A 22,769-nucleotide genomic window follows, 5' to 3' on the forward strand; every position below is an offset into this window, starting at 1 on the left:
GACAGAGATGATTGTTATGCTTGACACAAATTGAACATGACAGTAAGCCCCAGACTGATTGTCACGGAGTTGTCCCTATAAGGGAAAATGTCTGGTACCTTACTGGTCTGACTGTTTCACCCCAGGTATACATCTGGGAAAGGGTAGGTAGGAGGTTGGGGACGTCTGATGATTACTTTGATCTTTTCTTGTTGGCCAGGGGATTTGCCAGTCATTTTAATCACCACAACTTTTCACAGATATTCGTATCTACATATTATAGACGAGGAAACCAAGGCTCAGAAGATGGAGCAATGTCTTCAAGGTCACACAGCTAGTCAGGGATTCAGATTCGCTAAGATGCCAACTTAGCCAGAATGGCCTTACTATAGAGCCTCCACACACCCCTCTCTGAAATCAGGTAAATGCAGCGCTTGCCCAGACCTTTGGATTTATCCCAGGGAGGCATTCCAAAGACGAGAGTAAATATGACATGAGAAGGCATTTTGAAAACTATAGTCTATGAGTAACAGACGCCATCAGAGTTGAATTGCCATCGTGCATGGAAATACTGCATAAAAGCAAGTAGAGTTGCCATTGTATCCTAAGAACCATGTTCTCCTGAAAAGCATGCCTTGTTGAGAATCAGTAAAAGATATGCCACTTTAGGGCTTCCCTGGTGGCGCAGAGGTTGAGAATCTGCCTGCCGATGCAGGGGACACGGGTTCGAGCCCTGGTCTGGGAAGATCCCACATGCCACGGAGCAACTAAGCCCGTGTGTCACAACTACTGAGCTTGCGCCTCTGGAGCCTGTGCTCTGCAACGAGAGGCTGCGATAGTGAGAGCCCCGTGCACCGCGATGAAGAGTAGCCCCCGCTTGCCGCAACTAGAGAAAGCCCTCGCACAGAAACAAAGACCCAACACAGCCAAAAAATAAATAAATAAATAAAGTGAAATTCTTTAAAAAAAAAAAAAAAAAAAAAAAAAAAAAAAAGATATGCCACTTTAAAAACTAGAAAGAAAAAATTAAAAAAAAATTTTAAGTAAGTAATTAAAAAAAAAAGAAAAAAAAGATGTACCACTTTGCAAAAGAAACAATGATCCGAGACTTCCCTGGTGGTTCAGTGGTTAAGACTCTGCACTTCCAGTGCTTCCACTGCAGGGGGCGCCGGTTTGATCCCTGGCTGGAGAACTAAGATCCCACATGCTGTGTGGCACGGCCAAAAAGTTTTTTAAAAAATTTAAAAAAAAAGAAACAATGATCCTTTTAAGCATCTGAGACACCCACGATGGCTCTACTTGGAGACTGTCCCGAGGCACAGAGCAACCTGAGAGGTTAGACTAGTGCTGTCGTTTGTGGGTCAACGTAAAACAACACCCAGTCAGAGTAGAGACGGGACAAGACACCTTAAAGAGATCATAAGGTTCCTGATTAGCAAAACTGGACAGGACATGATAGAAGGAGTAAGCATATCTAAAAATTAAACTGAGTCTATCCATCCCTGGGGGCACTGGTCAGCTTGGCAGCATAGAACAGGAAACACGACCAAGGACAATGTAGACAGTGCCACACCAGCGACATCCAGCAAGATGGAGACTCAAGCCAAGGACCTCCACAACTCCAGTTCCTTTAGCAAGCCAAAGTCATCCCCGTGCAGACAGGAGCTTCCAATCACCTTGACCTAATACCATTCAACAGTCCATTCATCCAACTCTCCTTGGTCTGATCAAAGCTCATCAAGCTACTTTCTAAACGTGTCTGCCTTGAGGGGTAAATGTGCCAGACATGTGCACTTAGAGTGTTCTGAGTTCAGTGGCAACCCTACTTCTCATTATAACTGAATAAACTGCCATTCTGGTTTTGTACCCGGATGAGGTGAGCTTACCCCTGGAGACAGATCCGCCCTTGGTGTGTGGATGAAACAAGGCACATGAACCTGCCCAGCTGACAGCCGGATCTCAGGCCTTGGTGACTGCACCATGCCTACCTCGGAGCCCAGCCCTGTCCATCAGGACTCAGCTCCAGAGATGCTCTCCTGACCGCTGGCACCCTCCACTGCCCGCCATCTTGGTCATTGCCATCACCCTGAGAGAGCCTGTCCCTAAGCAGACAGGGTCATTCACGTCCACCACGCCCTACCCAGCACCACTGCAGTAGCTCTGCTCACTCCCTTCACAGCCTTGGCTTCCTCATCTGACAAATAGTAGTAATAACAATAGTAGTAGTATTAATAATAATGATAGTAGTAATAATAACGATAACCAACTCTGTGCATGAAATTACGTAGTCTTTAAGCACATGGACACTCTGCCCATGGAAATGCTTTTCAATGGCATGATTTAAAAAAAAATTTTTTTTTAATTTAAAATTTTAAAAATTTGCCTTGCAAAATACCAGGCTTTAGTTTCACAACTGTTTGGACCATTTTGAAAGAAATGACTATTTGTCACCGATGTTTTTATTTCTATTAGAAATAAACATTTGCTCACCAGTTATGAATGTGATGAGCTTCTAGAAACTTTTTTTAAAAATGAGTGTATTTTTCAGATGTAGAGAACAAACGTATGGACACCAAGGGCAGGAAAGTGGGGGGTTCAGGGGTGGGGTGGGGTGGTGGTGGTGGGATGAATTGGGAGATTGGGATTGACATATATACACTAATATGTATAAGATAGATAACTAATAAAAAATAAAATTTAAAAGAATGGCTGGGCTTCCCTGGTGGCGCAGTGGTTGAGAATCTGCCTGCCAATGCAGGGGACACGGGTTTGAGCCCTGGTCTGGGAAGATCCCACATGCCGTGGAGCAACTGGGCCCGTGAGCCACAATTACTGAGCCTGCGCGTCTGGAGCCTGTGCTCCGCAACGAGAGAGGCCGCGATAGTGAGAGGCCCGCGCGCCGCGATGAAGAGTGGCCCCCGCTTGCCACAGCTGGAGAAAGCCCTCGCACAGAAATGAAGACCCAACACAGCCATAAATAAAATAAATAAATAAAATTAAAAAGAAATAAAAAAAATAAAAGAATGGGTGTATTTTTAAAAACTAGGATAAATTAACTGTTTTCGTTTATTTTTATTAGTTTTTTAAATTAACTGTTTTTAAAAAGAAAAGTTTAATTAAAGACCAGGTTTAGTCCAGAAACAATGTTCATCAGGCAATAAATTAAGCACCCTGCATAGTGGACCAGAAATTCTATTTCTCTGCTGCCTTTACAGGAGTAGCACCACAAAGGTGAAACTGGTAGCATGTGATGCTTGAGTATTTGGTTCACATCCTGCTGAGTGTCGTGTGCCCCGTGCCCAGCTCAGGGCACGTAGTGGATGCTCATTAAACACCAAGAGGAAGTGACTCTGGGGTCTTGATGGAGGAGTGAGAGTCAACCTGCAGGATCCCGAGACTTAAAAGGGCCGACCCTTGAAATAAAGAACACTGTCTAGCTACAGATGGTTCAGAGCTCCCTGTATGATGCTTATTCTCCTCTTTTAGCCCATCAAAATTTGCATTCTTGGTCCTCCTGCTGTGGGAAAATCCAGCATCGCTGAAGTGTTGTCCAAATACTACAAACTGCATCACATTAAATTGAAGGATGTCATTTCCGAAGCCATAGCAAAACTGGTAACACTTTTAACTACTTTACTGGGAATTTTTATATTTTAAAAATACTTTGTCTTAGTCATAATTAAGAAATCACTAATTTTCCATGGCATCCTACAAAGAGATTTGTTATTTTAATTGGATTTTGTTGTTGGCTCCATTATGAAAACACAGAAACCCACATGGCTTTTCCTCTGGAAGCGTCTTTCATGGGTCGCCCTTAAAATTTAGCCTTTCTCCAGCTGTTGCTCAAAATATATCTTGCATTCTCTCTATTGACTAGAACGTTTTCATTTTTTTTAATTCTTTTTTTTTAAACTGAAGTACAGTTGATGTACAATATTATATAACTTACAGGTGTACAGTGTAGTGATTCACAATTTTTAAAGCTTATACTCCGTTTATAGTTATTAAAACGCATTGTCTACATTCCCCATGTTGTACAATATATCCTTATTGTAGTTTATTTTATACCTAATAGTTTGTACCTCTTAATCCCCTGCCCCCTACCTAGCCCATTTCCCCTTCCCTCTCCTCACCAGTAACCACTAGTTTGTTCTCTACATCTGTGAGTCTTCTTCCTTTTTGTTATATACACTAGCTGTAGTTTTTAGATTCCACATATAAGTGATATCATACAGTATTTGTCTTTCTCTGTCTGACTTATTTCACTTAGCATAATGCCCTCCATGTCCATCCATGTTGCTGCAAATGGCAACATTTCATTCTTTTTTATGGCTGAGTAGTATTCCATTGTATGTATGTGTATGTGTGTGTATATATATATATATACACACACCATATCTTGTTTATCCATTTATCTGTTGACGGACAGTCTGCTTCCATATTTTGGCTACTGTAAATAATGCTGCTATGAACTTTGGGGTGCACATATCTTTTTGAATTAGTGTTTTTGTTTTTTTCGGATATATACCCAGGTTTTTTTATTCTTGATGTATGTTTCTCAGGGTATTATCAGACCGTTTATCAATAGCTTAAAAAAGAAAAGACTATTTTCTTAGTGCAGTTTTAGGTTCACAGCAAAGTTGAGAGGAAGGTACAGAGATTTCCCCTACATCCCCTACCCCTTGCATGGGCAGCCTCCCCCATTACCATTAAACCCCATCAGAGTGGCACATTTGTTACATCGATGAACTTATATTCACATATCATATCACCTAAAGTCCGTAGTTGACATTACGGTTCACTCTTGCTGTTGTACATTCTATGGGTTTGGACAAATGTATCGTGAAATGTGTCCACCGTTACAGTATCATACAGAGTAGTTTTCACTGCCCTGAAAATCCTCTGTGCTCTGCTGTCCCTCCTTCTCCCCAAATAGCTGCTTTTTATCATTTTATTGGGAATGGTAGGTACTGAGGTACATTTCCAAAAGTGATTATTAAAAGTTTTGATTCCTACAAAATGTGTGTCCCCCAAGTAAGATCCAACCTGATACTTGGAAAAGTGTTGATTCTTTTTTGTTTGTTTGTTTGTTTTTTGGCTGCATCACGCAGCTTGCAGGATTAGGATTAGTTCCCCAACCAGGGATCCAACCTGGGCCCCCTGCAGTGGAAGCTTGGAGTCCTAACCACTGGACCGCCAGGGAATTCCTAGAAAAGTGTTGATTCTTAAGTAGTTCTGGCGTTAGCACAGAAATATTCTCCTAGAATAGAGTAAGAAAACCCACGAGGCTCTTATCTGTCTTCGTAGATAGACGCATCCTGACCACTTTTGCACAGCTGTCCTTGAGCATCTCCCCTGTTTGGGTACCAGCCTTTTCCAGGATCACTCGCCAGATGATTTATGAGCAGCCAATCAATGCAGGGCATCATCTGATTTGAATATCCCTGTGGTATGTAGGAGGCGATCATTACACCTAAGGATGTAGGGGAAGGAGGAGAAGAAGAAGGTGAAGAGGAGGAAGAGGAGGAGAACATAGAGGATGCTCAGGAGCTCTTGGATGGCATCAAGGAAAGCGCGGAGCAGGATGCAGGTAACCGCGCAGCACACGGCCGCGCTGCTTCTGTAACGGTGGCATTTATCCCCTTGTTATAAAAAACTACTTGTTTGCTATTAAAAGTAAAGTACAGAAATTATAACAACCACACACACACACACACACACACAAAATCATTCACTATCTCAACCCCGGGGGAAAAACATCCCCATTAACGTTTTGTTGACTATTGGTTATAAGATGGGAAAGAATTACCTACTTTTTAAAAAAATCAAATGTGTAGTCATAAATATTTATAAAGCATCAAAAAACATTAATTAAAAGGCAAAGGGGGACTTCCCTGGTGGCACAGTGGTTGGGAATCCGCCTGCCAATGCAGGGAACACGGGTTCGAGCCCTGGTCCGGGAAGATCCCACATGCCGCGGAGCAGCTGGGCCCGTGCGCCACAACTACTGAGCCTGCGCTCTAGAGCTCGTGAGCCACAACTACTGAGCCCACGTGCCGCAACTGCTGAAGCCTGTGCGCCTGGAGCCCATGCTCTGCAACAAGAGAGGCCACCGCAGTGAGAACCCTCACACCGCAATGAAGAGTGGCCCCTGCTTGCCGCAACTAGAGAGAAGCCCATGCGCAGCAACGAAGACCCAACACAGCCATAAATAAATAAATAAATAAATAAATAAATAAAACGCTCCCAATCTTTAAAAAAAAAAAAAAAAAAAGGCAAAGGGCAGGGCTTCCCTGGTGGCGCAGCGGTTGAGAATCTGCCTGCCAATGCAGGCGACACGGGTTCGAGCCCTGGTCTGGGAAGATCCCACATGCCGCAGAGCAAATGGGCCCGTGAGCCACAACTACTGAGCCTGCGCGTCTGGAGCCTGTGCTCCGCAACGGGAGGGGCCGCGATAGTGAGAGGCCCGCGCACCGTGATGAAGAGTGGACCCCGTTTGCCACAACTAGAGAAAGCCCTCGCACAGAAACGAAGACCCAACACAGCCATAAATAAATAAATTAATTAATTAAAAAAAAAAAAAGGCAAAGGGCAAATCAGGAAAAAGTATTTGCCACCAATATGACAAAGAGTTAATAGCCTTCATGCATAAAACGCTCAGGCAAACTAATTAGAACATCATTAAATCCTGAAGAGAAAAAAAAATGGATGAATAACTTGGACCAATAATTCATTCATTCAGGAAGAAATACAAATAAATAGAAAAATATTCTTGCCCACGGGGTAATTTTAACCAGTTTGTTGAACACAGGCATCCCAGTAAGGTGTCCTTTTAAACTCAAACTCTGGACTCATTCTTTCCCCACCCTTGGATGGAATTTCAGGCTGGTCCCACTGCAGCTCTTACCTAATAAGTAAGTGGGCTCTCTGTTTATTCATGCTTTCAGAAGTCCATTCCAATCAAATAATCACAAACTAAGTTTTGAACTGAGATGTCTTTAAGGGAGCTTGCCACCCATCAGGAAAGCAGTCAGCAGCAGTTATGAGAAAAATAAGACCACTTCATTTTTACACCTAGATAGTTGAGAACCTCCATCAAACTGGTAATACTGGCATTGGCTATAAACCAGTCCAACATACAAGCAAGTTTAGACTCTTACTCAATGGAGAATTTCCCCCCTCCCATCCTATCAAGCATGTTTGGTTTCCTGCCTCTTACTTACTTCTCCCATCTTCCTGGTGGCTGTCTGATCCTCCAGGGTTGGGCTGGGGCCAGTCGGGGTCAGGGAAGAAAGACAGAGGTATAAACTGGCCCTCCCCCTGAGGACCGCCCACTGCATTCCCCTGGGGCCCCGCTCTGGACCACCCTCCCCGTCTCAGGTCTTCTGGCACCCCACCCTTTGTCCCTCCAGGAGGTGGTCTTCCCAGCTGCTCTTTGTCAGGAGTAATCCCTTCACACCCTCCTCTGAAGTCCTGTTTACCCCTCTTCCTCTCCTTCCCCCAGGCCACTCCAGTCTAGTTTATGGGGTGGAGAAAATGTCTTTGTCTTCGTACACTGAGCATCCACTTAAATCAGCTCATCGTCTGAGTCTGGGTTTCTGCTCTGGTGTGGGCTGGGCCAGGTGGAGATGGAATTTGGAATCCCAGAGCAATTGCCCAGAGGAAAAGGTATGCAGAAAACGCAGATCAACACTTTGAGATATGACACTGCCCCTGCCTCGCCTGTGACGTTGGGGAATCACTATCTTGGTTTTAGAGTTTAATAGCGTCCTGGCTCCTAGCTTTTGGGAGAGGGGAAAAAAACAAAATAAGACATTCCATTGTGAGGATGCCTGTGGAAGGAAGTCTGGCAAGGCCACATGAAAGGGCAGGGGAGTGGGAGTTTTAGGAATCCACAGGTGAACACGGCCATGTGTACATACGCTGTAAGCCTGGGGTGTAGGGCCAGAAACAAACACAGGTGTAGGGCCAGAAACATTTACTGACAGGAACATATAACTGGTCTCTGCAAGGACCCAAAAGTCTTATCCAAGGACTTGGTGTAACAGGACGACGTGAAGTACCGACTGGGCTCTTTTCACGTCCAGGGAGGTGACCACACAGAACAAGATTTATGGCCGAGAGCAGCCACTGCTTCACCCAAGTTCAAGAAGGGCCTGTCCTTGGCAGCAGATTCTGTTCTTCCCACAGATGCGAGAGGCCAAACTGGGTCAGCAGCCTGTGTCTTCAGAGGCGAACGGGGAGGGAGGCAAGCCTGCTCGCTGTCAGTACGCCCTCCCACCCACTTCCTACAAGACGGCGATACTGCAGTCAGGCCCCTTTAACCTCAGGAAAGTACTTTTTTCTCCAAGTTTGTCCAAAATTCCTTCTTATTCATATTTACCTGAAACTAGAACACGGACCCAGGTCATGTTTAAACAAAATAACACCTGTGAACCCGTGGCATTAACCTATGTAGAAATTTCACAGAACGGGGACGCAGAGGTTAGCGCACTTCTCCCTCACATGAACCAACGTGTCATCATGTGATTCTAAGGATTCCAGCAAGACAGATCTCACGATCCCACAGTGAGGCACCTCCGTATCCTTTTCTATTCATGATTCCACTCCCGTCGGCCCCTGACCATTCAGCCAAAATAGGGACTCGGCGAATGCACTAGAATGCACAGAATCCCACTGGTAGGTGGGATTCCAGGTGATCATTGAACTAGTCTTTCAACTTTTCTGTGAGTTTGAAAATAAAAAGTTGGGGAGGGGGATGTATGTAAACATATCAACTTTTCTATTGATAGTGTAGTGTCTCTACTGTGTATGGATTATTTTAAAAACCTTGGTTGCAGCTATCTGTTTTTTGTTTGTTTGTTTGTTTGTTTTAAGAGGTTATCTGCCTTTTTATTATTGATTTGAAGAAATCCTTTGTATGTTCTGAATATAAATCCTTTGTTGGATATATGTATTGTAAGAATCTTCTACTTTTTGTCTTGCTTTTTCGTTTTGCTGTTTTTATCTTTTGATGAGAAGGTCTTAATTTTTTTTTTTTTTTAATAAATTTATTTATTTATTTATTTTTGGCTGTGTTGGGTCTTCGTTTCTGTGCGAGGGCTTTCTCCAGTTGCGGCAAGCGGGGGCCACTCTTCATCGCAGTGCGCGGGCCTCTCACTGTCGCGGCCTCTCGTTGCGGAGCACAGACTCCAGACGCGCAGGCTCAGTAGTTGTGGTGCACAGGCTTAGTTGCTCCGCGTCATGTGGGATCTTCCCAGACCAGGGCTCGAACCCGTGTCCCCTGCATTGGCAGGCAGACTCAACCACTGCGCCACCAGGGAAGCCCCAGCTATCTGTTTTTAAACCGAGTTTTAGTAATTATGAATATGCGTTAATATTAGCATTTTAAATATTACTGTTATTTGAAAGGCAGACTTAAAATTTAAAAAAAAGAGGAAGAAGCAGTGTGGTGTTTTAAAGGCCATCCAGCAGCGCTGTGCTCATTCACTTTAAAACAGAAGTGACCATCCCCTTTTGAGATGCTCAACGCTGGCCAAGACCATGAGTGTATCTCCAGGAGGTCATGGTTCTCTAGAAAAAGGCACCTGGGCTTGGCCCTTTGTGTACTCACATTCCATAATTATCATAAACTGCTGCTCAAGCTCCCTTCTGGCATAATGAACACTTATTTCTAAAACAAACGGAAATGAATGGCAAAGCTCACTGCCTGAAATAAACCAAAGGATGCCTTGGAGGGGGCCGAAGCTAGATTTCCGAGTATGTGCCTTTCCTTACCAACGAAGCCTTTGAAAATTGAAAATAGAATGTTTAAATAAAAATTGTCTTTGGATATCAGTGGATCCTTCACTAGGGCTCAGTAGTTGTGGCACATGGGCTCGGTAGTTGCAGCACACAGGCTCTCTAGTTGTGGGGCACGGGCTCAGTTGCCCCATGGTATGTGGGAGCTTAGTTCCCAGACCAGGGATTGAACCTGCATCCCCTGCATTGGAAGCCGGATTCTTAACCACTGGACCACCAGGGAAGCCCCCCCTTGACATTTTTAAAATGTGGCTTTAGGGACTTCCCTGGAGGTCCAGTGGTTAGGACTCCGTGCTTCCACTGCAGGGGGCATGGGTTTGATTCCTGGTCGGGGAACTAAGATCTTGCATGCACTGCGCGGCGGAAAAAAAAAAAAAAAAAAAGAATGTGACTTTATTTCTTTACAGCATCTTGAACCTTACTGAGAAGTAACGTCAAATCATTTCGAGGAATTTCATTATGTTAAATAACACCTTTGATTATTTTTTTTGTCTCTGCCATAATGTTTAAATTTCTGAAAGACACAATTATTTTCTGAATCAGTTACTGCCTAATGATTCGTGTGGCAATGAAAGGTAGAAGAAAGGAGAGGTGTTTTAATTAGATCATTTTACTGTCATTAACAGAGTAATAAAAAGAGACCCCAAATTATTTTATATTGTAGACCCACTGATAAACTGAAAGTATAGTGCTACCCTAGAAAGAGCTTTGGAGATCAATTTCTCAAATTCGTCAAGCTTGCATTACTGTAACGTATACATTAAGCCATGTAAGGGCAGGGCTGTGCCTTAGAAATGATAGCTGTTCAACAGTTACATGATAGATGAATATTTTGGAGGAGTTACATCATATTGTCTTGGAAACACTGTGATAGTTTTAGAACAAACTCCTAAATCCTCAGCCCCCGCCCAAGCAACTGCAGGAACCCTGTGTCCATGGCTGGAGAGGGAACTGTTCAGTGGGACGAAGGTCTGAAATGCCCACTGGAAAAGACAGGGAAGAGGGGGCCACGCTCCTTTCTGCAGCCTTAAAGAGAACAGTGCCTTTAAGGGTCAAGATCAAGGTTGATTCTTATTCAAATGCCGCAAATATTTATTGGGCACCTACTATTAATAAATTGTGTGTAGGGAATTCCCTGACAGTCCAGTGATTAGGACTCTGGGGTTTCACTACCCGAGGGCCATGGTTTGATCCCTGGTCGGGGAACTAAGATCCCACAAGCCGTGCGGTACAGCCAAAAAAAAAAAAAAAAGAAAGGTAAAATAAAAAAAAATAAATAGATTGTGTGGCATCAGCATGCATGAATACTATCCCACTGAATTCTCACAACAGAAGCATTTATTATCACGTATTAAGGTTATAGAAGCATATATCAAAACAGAATTGAGTAAATCCTGCTGGCAAGTGAGAACACTCTGGATTCCTCCAATTACTCCTCATTCAACTTCAACCAAAAGTTGTGACCACGGAAGAACATTCTGGAAGTGCAGACATAAACATCCGATTCTGTTCTTTCTCGCAGACAAGCTCACTGGGTTCTCCTACTTTATTGGTCATGAGAGTTCATGTGTTGTGTTCAAAATACAAAACCACATATTTTTCACTTTAATGCAAAAATAAGAGATTTTCAATAGTAATTTTGATTACACAAGAATTTTTGAGATCACTTTACTTTTTAATTTTTTTTAACATCTTTATTGGAGTATAATTGCTTTACAATGGTGTGTTAGTTTCTGCTTTATAACAAAGTGAATCAGCTATACATATACATATATCCCCATAGCTCTTCCCTCTTGCATCTTGCTCCCTCCCACCCTCCCTATCCCACCCCTCTAGGTGGTCACAAAGCACCGAGCTGATCTCCCTGTGCTATGCAGCTGCTTCCCACTAGCTATCTGTTTCACGTTTGGTAGTATATATATGTCCATGCCACTATCTCACTTTGTCCCTGCTTACCCTTCCCCCTCCCCGTATCCTCAAGTCCATTCTCTAGTAGGTCTGCATCTTTATTCCCGTCTTGCCCCTAGGTTCTTCATGACCTTTTTTTTTTTTTTTTAGATTCCATATATTTGTGTTAGCATACGGTATTTGTTTTTCTCTTTCTGACTTCACTTTGTATAACAGACTCTAGGTCCATCCACTTCACTACAAATCACTCAATTTCGTTATGTAGAATGTGACTGCACAGTAATTTTTTTTTCTTTTTATTAGGTCGACTAGAAGATGAATATATAATTAGATTTATAAAAGAAAAGCTAAAATCCATGCCTTGCAAGAATCAAGGTTACATTTTGGATGGATTCCCAAAGACCTATGATCAAGCCAAAGACCTGTTCAACCGTAAGTGTGGGTGTTACCTTTATTTTGAATGTTTACATTCAAATAAGTTGCAGCTTTATTGTTCAGAGTAATAATAGTCACAATTAAAAAAAAAAATCGGAGCGACTATATCTAAAATGCAGGCTTTCCTAGTTATGGCTAGTTTTCATTAGTGACTACTAGTTAAAATATTTAATTATTTTTAAAATAATTTTATTTATTTATTTATTTATTTATTTATTTATTTATTGGCTGGGCCAGTTCTTAGTTGCAGCATGCGGACTTTTTAGTTGCGGCATGCATGCAGGATCTAATTCTCCAACCAGAGATTGACCCAGGCCCCCTGCATTGGGAATGCGGAGTCTTACCCACTAGACCACCAGGGAAGTCCCAAAATATTTAAATTTTTTTGCACTATCCTTAGTAATAATATGTAATAAACTTGACGATGTATATTTTGTTTTACCAGAAGAAGAGGAAGAGCAAGAGGAAGAAGCCAGAGGCAAAATGTTTCCCTTTGATAAATTAATCATACCTGGTAAGTTTAAAATACTTCTCCAAGGTCATATTTAAAGGAATGCCATTTGATATCTCTTTTGTACCAGAACAATCTTTTTGATGTGAATAAAGTAGCTTTGTTTGTTTGTTTTAGGAAAAAAGTAAAACGATACACTTAAAATCAAACTTCCAAACTAAAGAATTCACTGGGGGTAAATATCAGGGATATTAAAATTCTGAAATGGACAGAAGTCCCTTTGAGAGCATTCATTTCTGCTGTTCCTTCCTGTAAGAGAGCAAAAGATTAGCTGTTGGTGCTAATCTGTTGGTGCCCTGACTTCTTTTTTTTTTTCTGTATTTTAAAAAAATTAAGGTATAGTTAATTTACAATATTATATAAGTTTCAGGTGTACAACATAGTAATTCACAATTTTTAAAGATTATACTCCATTTGTAGTTATTATAAAATATTGGCTCTATTCCCTGTGCTGTACAGTGTCCTGGCTTCTGAGTCAGTTGGCAAGACCCCCAGGGACTAGACCACTGCCCCGCCTTTCTGTTCTGCTTCAGGTGCTAGCCATGCCATAATCTTTTCCGGAGGACATTCAGAATCCAGAATTGAGACTGGGCAGGAAAAAGCTGCTTGGTTCCCTAACTCCACAGCAAGTTTATCCTATTACATATTTACACAGAGCTTTCAAAACATACCCTTGAAAGAGAAATATAAACAACTTATTCCACAAAAAAGGATTTGCTGAGTACTTAGCAGGCATTTCTTGTGACTTTGCCATGAACTTTAAAGGTTTTTTTTTTCTTTTTTTTATCAGTTTGCATGAGGTTTAATCAAGTTTTGGTCATATGGTAAATACAAGAACAGCTATTTTCAGGAACTTAGCCCAAGGTTGTGACTCGGAAGGGCCTGCTTGCTCACTGTGTCAAAGTCCCCGGGAGAGTTGGTTCGCAGCTGTAATCCTCTCCTGCTCCTGGTCCAGGCACAGCTTGTGATGAAGCTTCTGGAAGCAGAGACCATCAGAGAGCAGTCATCCTCAAGGATGGATATTTACTGTTTGCCTGAGGCAGGAACATGAAATGCCGGAGGAATGGGCTGTCTTAGATTTCCTATTAATTTATGTATTTGCCTCAGAGAAAAAGTTAAAAAGTAAAGTTGATTAGTCTAAGTAAACAGGTCTGTCCACTTTATGAGAGTTGGTCACTTCTGGGCGATAGTCATTCATTGTAAACCCCATGGTAAATCCTCCTGTTGCCCCTGAGGCAGCTGGATAAAATTCACCCCAACCCAACATCTGTCACGCACCAGGCACCACACAAGATGGGAGCTTATTGAGCCTTTCCACGAGCCTGTGAGGTAGGAATTCCTCCCATGTTTACTTGATCCAGAGCCTGAAGCCCAGAGACTAATCCAAGTCCACTTCGCTGGTAAACGGCAGGGCTTGGATTCAAACTCAGGTCTTCTCATGCCACTGCCTCCAAAAACCAGAATTAATGAAACCCCTCCCTAAGATAAGAAAATAGAAACACAAGAGGTAAAATAATGCATTATTCTTAGTCCTGATCTACTGGGCTGCCCTCTCTTTGTCGGATACAGTCCAAACATGTCTAAGATGTTATCTCTTCGGAATGTTTAGTCTGTTCTTTTCAATTAGCCTCTTTCTAGAAATTGTCGTTATTTTCTATCGTCCTGAAAGAAATCAGATCATTGTCTCATTTGTGCTGCGGGATTTTAGTTTGTGGCAGTGACTGAGACACGTGAGGCTAATGCCATTGAAAGAAGAATTTATTACTCACATTTCCCCAGAAAAGGAAGTGTGGCAACCATGCAGGGCCACATGGGGAAGCACCAGGCTTGGTCAGGAGGCAGGGGAAAGTCTAGGACACAGCCTTTCTTGGGGTTTCCATGGGAAAGGCAAAGCAGGGCAGAGTAAACAGCTTTTTTAGAGGATTGACTAGTGTGGGTAGTTGCAGTGGGCTTTGGTCTCTAGTTGCCTGGTCCTGGCCCTGGGATGATTTAAGGCAGGAGAGATATTGGCTTGTTATCTGAGTTATATAAAGGGCGTAGTTGGCTTGCATATGTGAGGCGTGCTCTCACTCCAAGTGAATTGTTTACTATCTTCAGAAGTAGCCCTGGGAGGGGCATTCTCTCCCTAGGTCTGTAAGCAAAAACATCATAAGATACAGAAAATAATAAGCATGCTTAATATCAGCATCAGTGCTTGATTTGAATGATGAAACATTTGATTGTACAGTAATTCAGTCCTAGGTGGTATTATCTCTCATTGATAAATCATTGCATTTTATCACTGTTAGTGTATATCCATTTTGATTCTTTTCAGATCTGTTAGTTGAAGGAGACAAGTTTAAAGCTATACCTACGTGATGATTATGGAAAAATTTGTTAAGACATAGATTTTTCACATGGCTCCAGATAGACCTCTTTGTTGTATACAATCTCATCAAGCAGAAATCTATTCCTTATTACCTACAGTCAGCCAGTTCAAGGACAGTAGATGTCCTGAATAATTATCTTAAGATACTGCAAAATCTTGAAGTTCTCTCTGAATCACAACAGAGAAAGGACTTTAAAAAAATATATCATCTAGGGCTTCCCTGGTGGCGCAGTGGTTGAGAGTCTGCCTGCTAATGCAGGGGACACGGGCTCGAGCCCTGGTCTGGGAAGATCCCACATGCCGCGGAGCAGCTAGGCCCGTGAGCCACGACTACTGAGCCTGCGCGTCTGGAGCCTGTGCTCTGCAACAAGAGAGGCCGCGATAGTGAGAGGCCCGCGCACCGCACCGCGATGAAGAGTGGCCCCCGCTGGCCGCAACTAGAGAAAGCCCTCGCACAGAAACGAAGACCCAACACAAACAAAAATAAATAAATAAATAAATTTATAAAAAATATATCATCTAGTGGGAAATATATTTCATCATATTAAAATTCTGAAAATTAGAAGCCAAGTATATCACTTATTATTTGCAATATTTTATTAACTAGAATCTTCCATCCCCCAATCACTGGAAAAAAAGATACAGTATTACATCATGAAATTCTTAGATTATGAACAGAATTATTAAGTTTTGATCTACATGTCTGAGATCATAGAGCTTAAATAGATTCAATTTCTGGTGAATTTATTGACATAATTTCAATTTAAGTACTGTACCAGCATGTGGGGCTCCAGATGTCTCCTTTCTTTTGAAAAATGTAGCTACTCGTGCAAATCAAATGGTGAAAGATGAGCATTGAAACTAAAGTAAAATAGGTCAGAAGAGTGGTAATATCAGACAATGATTATGAGTTTATAGGATCTTATTCCGTAAGCTCTGTCCTCAGCCTTTGTTTTCACTATTTGCTTTCACACGAAGCAGATGAAGTTCACATGTGTTCCACGCCCCCTGGTCAGCACCCCACTAGGGACTCTACCTGATACACTTATTTTTCTCACCCACTCAAGAAAGCTTATTAGAATGCAGTTAAGTGAGAATGGCATTTTTATGTGGCAAACCAATACAATTTTAGAATAAAAATTAAATCAGTCCCAATCTTTGCCAGGCTCTTATAGGCAGCAAGTTATTTTCGATACATCTGGCTACTGATCTGGGCACCAGGGTACTCTGGTCTTCTTGAGAACAGCTGAGAACAGTAACTCGCCTAGAATGCTTATTACACAGATCTACACTTTAATTATTCACTCATTCATTCATTCACTCCACAAATATCCACTGAATTTGTACTAGGCACTGGAGAAACAGCTGCTTTTACAGTTTAAAAGAAAATCGCAGGTGGGTGAAATGATCACTGTCATTAATATGATCCATGTATCAAATATTCGATAAGCATTGGCCATGTTTTACTGAACATTGATGTTTCATAGCCCATGGCATGAAGTGAGGGAAGAGCTCAACTCATGGAAAATTAAAATCCCAGGGGAGTCTCTATTTTTATTAAGTTGGCGAATCAGCCATGAAAGCATTTCCCTCATAGCCTTGAGTCTCTTTGAGAGCCTGTGATATTGTACTGGAAAAGTGGCAAGGTGATGACAGGTATCATAGGGTTATTAGAGATTTGCATTTACAATTTCTGCTGTTTTTATTAAAAAAAAAAAAAAAAGAACGAAGGAAGGAAAGCAGAAAGGAAGGGAGGAAGGAAGGGAAAGAAAAATAATAGATCTCACGAAATGCCCACTGATTGGGCTTCATAGTGTGGTCTCTGGAAGCATGGGTGATTGGCCTGCATCTGTCCTCCATGAGAGGCAGCAAGAAGGCCAACTTGTCAGGCCCTTTGCCGTGACAGGAGATCCCACCTGGTAACCAGACATTCGGTCTAGCAGTGGCCCGTCCACCAGCACCTGCTTGCAAGCTCCGCAGTCACTGTGTTAACTCACGAGCTTCTCCTTCTCTCCAGAATTCGTTTGTTCGCTGGATGCCTCAGATGAATTCCTCAAGGAGCGGGTGATGAATCTCCCCGAGAGCATCGTGGCGGGGACCCACTACAGCCAGGGCCAGTTCCTCCGGGCTCTGAGCAACTACCGGGACGTCAACACTGAAGATGAGACTGTCCTCAACTACTTTGACGAACTTGAAATCCATCCGATACACATTGGTACGAAATAAACTCAAGGATAACCTGCAAGTGGAGCAACGCTGCCCGGGGTCAGGACCCCTGGCCAACTGGGTGCACGCTTTCAGAGGGCTGGGGGAGGGCGGGTCAGTATAACCGTGCGCCCGGGGCCTGGGAAGTCACAGGATAAGACAGAGGAGTTGTCTACTTGAGGATTTGGTGGTGTGGCGGGTGTTATTGTCATATGAAAACATGCGGATATATTATGAAGTTGAATACCAAATTGGCATTTTTTATTTAATTTTATTTATTTTTATTTTTTTATTTTATTTTTTAAAAATTTATTTATTTATTTATTTATTTTTGGCTGTGTTGGGTCTTCATTTATGTGCGAGGGCTTTCTCTAGTTGCAGCAAGCGGGGGCCACTCACTGTCGCGGCCTCTCTTGTTGCGGAGCACAGCCTCCAGACGCGCAGGCTCAGTAGCTGTGGCTCACGGGCCTAGTTGCTCCACGGCATGTGGGATCTTCCCAGACCAGGGCTCGAACCCGTGTCCCCTGCATTGGCAGGCAGATTCTCAACCACTGCGCCACCAGGGAAGCCCTATTTTTATTTTTTAATTTTTAATTTTAATTTTTTACCAAATTGGCATTTTTTAAAGGGCACTTCAAAGATATGTGGTTTGCTGCCAGCTGCTTTGGTCCATTTCCCCAGTGTCCTTGGGGGCAGCGTTCTGTCCCCATGGCATTGCAGGGCACTGGTGCTCTTCACAGAGCCCCTCCTGGCCTTCAGACCAGCCAGCTTGCCCCTTAGCTACTCAGAAATCAAATAGCTCTTCATCGCATTCCTCCTGTTTCCTGTAAACACTTAACTCAGAGCTGAGCACCCAGCAAGCACCCAGTGAATACGATCTCTCATCAACCTCACCGCCATCATCATTGTCCCTGCCTCCAAATCTGATCTGTTGTAGCTGTTTCTCCTCCCCTTGGCTTGATGAACCCCTGAACTTCCTTTCTGATTTTCTGGGTCTTGACACCTCTTCTTCCTCTGGGTTTGGTGAGAAACCGCTAGCCTGGTGGAAGCTTAGCAGCCAGGCTGACCTTTGGGACCTCCCGAGGCCTCTCTTCATCCCCCAGAACGAGCTGAGACAGCATCTGGCTCCTGGAGTACTGGGAGGCTTAGAGCTCCTCCTCTCCTCCCCTGCCCTCCCCCTCCTTTTCCCCCTCCTCCTCTCTCTCCTCCTCCTCCTCCTTCTCTCCCTCCTCCCCCTCCTCTTCCTTCTCCTTCTTTTGGTCTTGATATTAACATTAGTCACGTATTCTGGAGTTTGGACTCTTTTCTATTCAAGTAGGCTAACTGAAACAGTTAATTTTTTTTTTTTTAAACATCTTTATTGAAGTATAATTGCCTTACAATGGTGTGTTAGCTTCTGCTTTATAACAAAGTGAATCAGTTATACATATACAATATGTTCCCATTTCTCTTCCCTCATGCATCTCCCTCCCTCCCACCCTCCCCATCCCACCCCTCTAGGTGGTCACAAAGCACCGAGCTGATCTCCCTGTGCTATGCGGCTGCTTCCCACTAGTTATCTATTTTACATTTGGTAGTGTATATATGTCCATGACACTCTCTTACCCTGTCACATCTCACCCCACCCCCTCCCCATATCCTCAAGTCCATTCTCTAGTAAGTCTGTGTCTTTATTCCCGTCTTGCCACTAGGTTCTTCATGGCCTTTTTTTTTTTTTTTCCTTAGATTCCGTATATATGTGTTAGCATACTGTATTTGTTTTTCTCTTTCTGACTTACTTCACTCTGTATGACAGACTCTAACTCCATCCACCTCATTACAAATACCTCCATTTCATTTCTTTTTATGGCTGAGTAATATTCCATTGTATATATGTGCCACATCTTCTTTATCCATTCATCTGTTGATGGACATTTAGGTTGCTTCCATGTCCTGGCTATTGTAAATAGAGCTGCAATGAACATTTTGGTACATGACTCTTTTTGACCTATGGTTTTCTCAGGGTATATGCCCAGTATTGGGATTGCTGGGTCGTATGGTAGTTCTATTTGTAGTTTTTTAAGGAACCTCCATACTGTTCTCCATAGTGGCTGTATCAGTTTACATTCCCACCAACAGTGCAAGAGTGTTCCCTTTCCTCCACACCCTCTCCAGCATTTATTGTTTCTAGATTTTTTGATGATGGCCATTCTGACCGGTGTGAGATGATATCTTATTGTAGTTTTGATTTGCATTTCTCTAATGATTAATGATGTTGAGCATTCTTTCATGTGTCTGTAGGCCATCTGTATATCTTCTTTGGAGAAATGTCTATTTAGGTCTTCTGCCCATTTTTGGATTGGGTTGTTCGTTTTTTTGTTATTGAGCTGCGTGAGCTGCTTGTAAATCTTGGAGATTAATCCTTTGTCAGTTGCTTCATTTGCAAATATTTTCTCCCATTCTGATGGTTGTCTTTTGGTCTTGTTTATGGTTTCCTTTGCTGTGCAAAAGCTTTTAAGTTTCATTAGGTCCCATTTGTTTATTTGTGTTCTTATTTCCATTTCTCTGGGAGCTGGGTCAAAAAGAATCTTGCTGTGATGTATGTCATAGAGTGTTCTGCCTATGTTTTCCTCTAAGAGTTTGATAGTGTCTGGCCTTACACTTAGGTCTTTAATCCATTTTGAGTTTATTTTTGTGCATGGTGTCAGGGAGTGTTCTAATTTCATACTTTTACATGTACCTGTCCAATTTTCCCAGCACCACTTATTGAAGAGGCTGTCTTTTCTCCACTGTATATGCTTGCCTCCTTTATCAAAGATAAGGTGACCGTATGTGTGTGGGTTTATCTCTGGGCTTTCTATCCTGTTCCATTGATCTATATTTCTGAAACAGTTAATTTTTTATGAATTGGAAATGTATCCTAGGGATTTGCCTGGCGATCCAGTGGTTAAGACTCCGTGCTTCCACTGCAGGGGGCACGGGTTCGATCCCTGGTCTAGTCCGGGAACTAAGATCCCGCATGCCGTGTGGTGCGGCCAAAAAAATAAAATAAAATAAAATAAAATGATAAAATAAAATAATAATCCCAGAATCAGGACTTCCCTGGTGGTGCAGTGGTTAAGAATCCGCCTGCCAATGCAGGGAACACGTGTTCGATCCTTGGTCCGGGAAGATCCCACATGCCGTGGAGCAACTAAGCCCGTGCACCACAACTACTGAGCCCACGGGCCACAACTACTGAAGCCCTCGCACCTAGAGCCCGTGCTCTGCAACAAGAGAAGCCACCGCAATGAGAAGCCCGTGCACCGCAACGAAGAGTAGCCCCAGCTCGCTGCAACTAGAGAAGGCCCGTGTGCAGCAATGAAAACCCAACGTGGCCAAAATAAATTTAAAAAAAAAAGTATCCCAGAATCATTGATTCTCAGAAACAGAAAACAAAAGAAACCTGGAAGTCACCCAGCCCAGCCTCCAAGTACAGGACTTCCTTCTGTGGAAACCCCCAAGTGAGGTGCCCCAGTTTCTGCTTGAATGCTTCCCAGGGTGGAGAACTCATTCCTTTTGAGGAGGTCCACACCCCCCTCCATCCACTCAAATCAGCGGCGACTGTCACAGCTCAGACCTGAGCCACAGTCTTGCTCCCCGTGACTCCCAGAGACCAGTTTGATATTTGCCAGTGAGACCAGAAATTCTAAACTGTGCTGGTAACTAGAAAAGGAAACCCTCATATGGTAATTTACACAATCTACCATCACAAGATTACAGTAATAGAATTTTCCCAAAAATGGACTCAGAATAGATTGCAGCCAGGACCAGATCATATATTTTTTTTAAATTTATTTTTGGCTGCATTGGGTCTGCCTTGCTGCACGCAGGCTTTCTCTAGTTGCGGTGCGCGGGCTTCTCATTGGTGGCTTCTCTTGTTGCAGAGCACAGGCTCTAGGCGCGTGGGCTTCAGTGGTTGCAGCACGTGGGCTCAGTAGTTGTGGCGCACGGGCTTAGTTGCTCCGCGGCATGTGGGATCTTTCCGGATCAGGGCTAGAACCCGTGTCCCCTGCACTGGCAGGTGGATTCTTAACCGCTGCGCCCCCAGGGAAGCCCCAGGACCAGATTATAAAAGTCTGTATTGCTCTCTCCCTCTCTTGTGGTTTTTAAAGATGTAGGAAGACTCGAAGACGCTCAGAACAGACTTGCTATCAGACAGCTCATCAGAGAGATTGGGGAGCCTCGCAATTATGGTTTAACGGATGAAGAAAAGGCAGAAGAGGAGCGGAGGGCTGCCGAGGAACAGCTGGCCAAGGAGGCCATGGAGGAGGCAGAGCGACAGCACAAGGAGGCTGCGGAGACCGCAGAGAAGATCGCTCGCTGGGAGGAGTGGGTGAGTGTGTGCGCATGCGTAGGGGCGGGGGAGTGGGTGGGGGATGGGGGATGGGGGATGGAGGATGGGGGATGGGGGATGGGGGCTGGCAAAACCATTCAGGCCTCTCGCACTTCCCATCCGGCTAACAGAGAAATGTCACGGAAAAACCCCAAACAATTTTTTGTTGTTTTTGTTTTTGTTTGTTTTGTCATATGTACCATTTTTTTCTTTTTTCTTTTTCTTTTTTTAAAATTTCTTTCATATGTACCATTTTTTAAAAGATGCCCCGGTCTTTTGCTTAGTGTAAATAATAACGATAATAACAACTAGCCATTGACACAGCATTAACAATACACATCGCTGTAAAAGTGTGCCATTTTGCTGCCTGTCAACCTGGTGATTTCATTTGGTTTTCCTCCATTTACCCATCCAACTTGGGTGGTCAGCCTCATTCTACCCTTCTTCTCCAAATCACTGAGTCTTATCTATTCTGTCTCCTAAAACAGCACTCACATCCACCTGCAGGGCTCCCTTCTCCTGACCAGGGTGCCAGGATTATGTGGTGCCTTCTGGTTGGTCTCCGCAGCTCAACCCGCTCCATCTCCAATCTGTTCCCCTGCTGCTGCCAGGTGATCCTTCTAAAATACAGATAGATCCAAGCTTCCCTGGTGGCGCGGTGGTCAAGAATCCACCTGCCAATGCAGGGGACACGGGTTTGAGCCCTGGTCCGGGAAGATCCCACATGCCACGGAGCAACTAAGCCCGTGCACCACAACTACTGAGCCTGCGTGCCACAACTACTGAAACCCGTGGCCTAGAGCCCATGCTCCGCAACAAGAGAAGCCACCGCAATGCGAAAATGGCACACTGCAACAAAGAGTAGCCCCCGCTCGCCGCAGCTAGAGAAAGCCCGGTGCAGCAACAAAGACCCAACGCAGCCATAAATAAATAAATAAATAAATAAATAAATTTATTTAAAAAAACAAAAAATAAAATACAGATCCAGACTTCCCTGGCAGTCCAGTGGTTAAGACTCCGTGCTCCCGGGCTTCCCTGGTGGCGCAGTGGTTGAGAATCTGCCTGCCAATGCAGGGGACACGGGTTCGAGCCCTGGTCCGGGAAGATCCCACATGCCGCGGAGCAACTAGGCCCGTGAGCCACAACTACTGAGCCTGCGCGTCTGGAGCCTGTGCTCCGCAACAAGAGAGGCCGCGATAGTGAGAGGC

The 22,769-nt window shown here is 43.6% G+C and overlaps 1 protein-coding gene across 1 annotated transcript in view; it reads left to right on the forward strand.

Moving 5' to 3' along the window:
- The window catches only part of AK7 (adenylate kinase 7), a 57,606-nt gene that overhangs the window by 32,567 nt on the left and 2,270 nt on the right, over positions 1-22,769 (forward strand). Inside the window, exons 11-16 of the mRNA XM_059914960.1 lie at positions 3,466-3,594; positions 5,437-5,569; positions 11,992-12,120; positions 12,569-12,637; positions 17,020-17,217; positions 21,341-21,561. Coding sequence (XP_059770943.1) covers positions 3,466-3,594; positions 5,437-5,569; positions 11,992-12,120; positions 12,569-12,637; positions 17,020-17,217; positions 21,341-21,561 — 879 coding nt within the window. The remainder of the gene's footprint in view (positions 1-3,465; positions 3,595-5,436; positions 5,570-11,991; positions 12,121-12,568; positions 12,638-17,019; positions 17,218-21,340; positions 21,562-22,769) is intronic.

This window comes from Balaenoptera ricei, chromosome 2, assembly GCF_028023285.1.
Source record: "Balaenoptera ricei isolate mBalRic1 chromosome 2, mBalRic1.hap2, whole genome shotgun sequence".
NCBI lineage: Eukaryota > Metazoa > Chordata > Mammalia > Artiodactyla > Balaenopteridae > Balaenoptera > Balaenoptera ricei.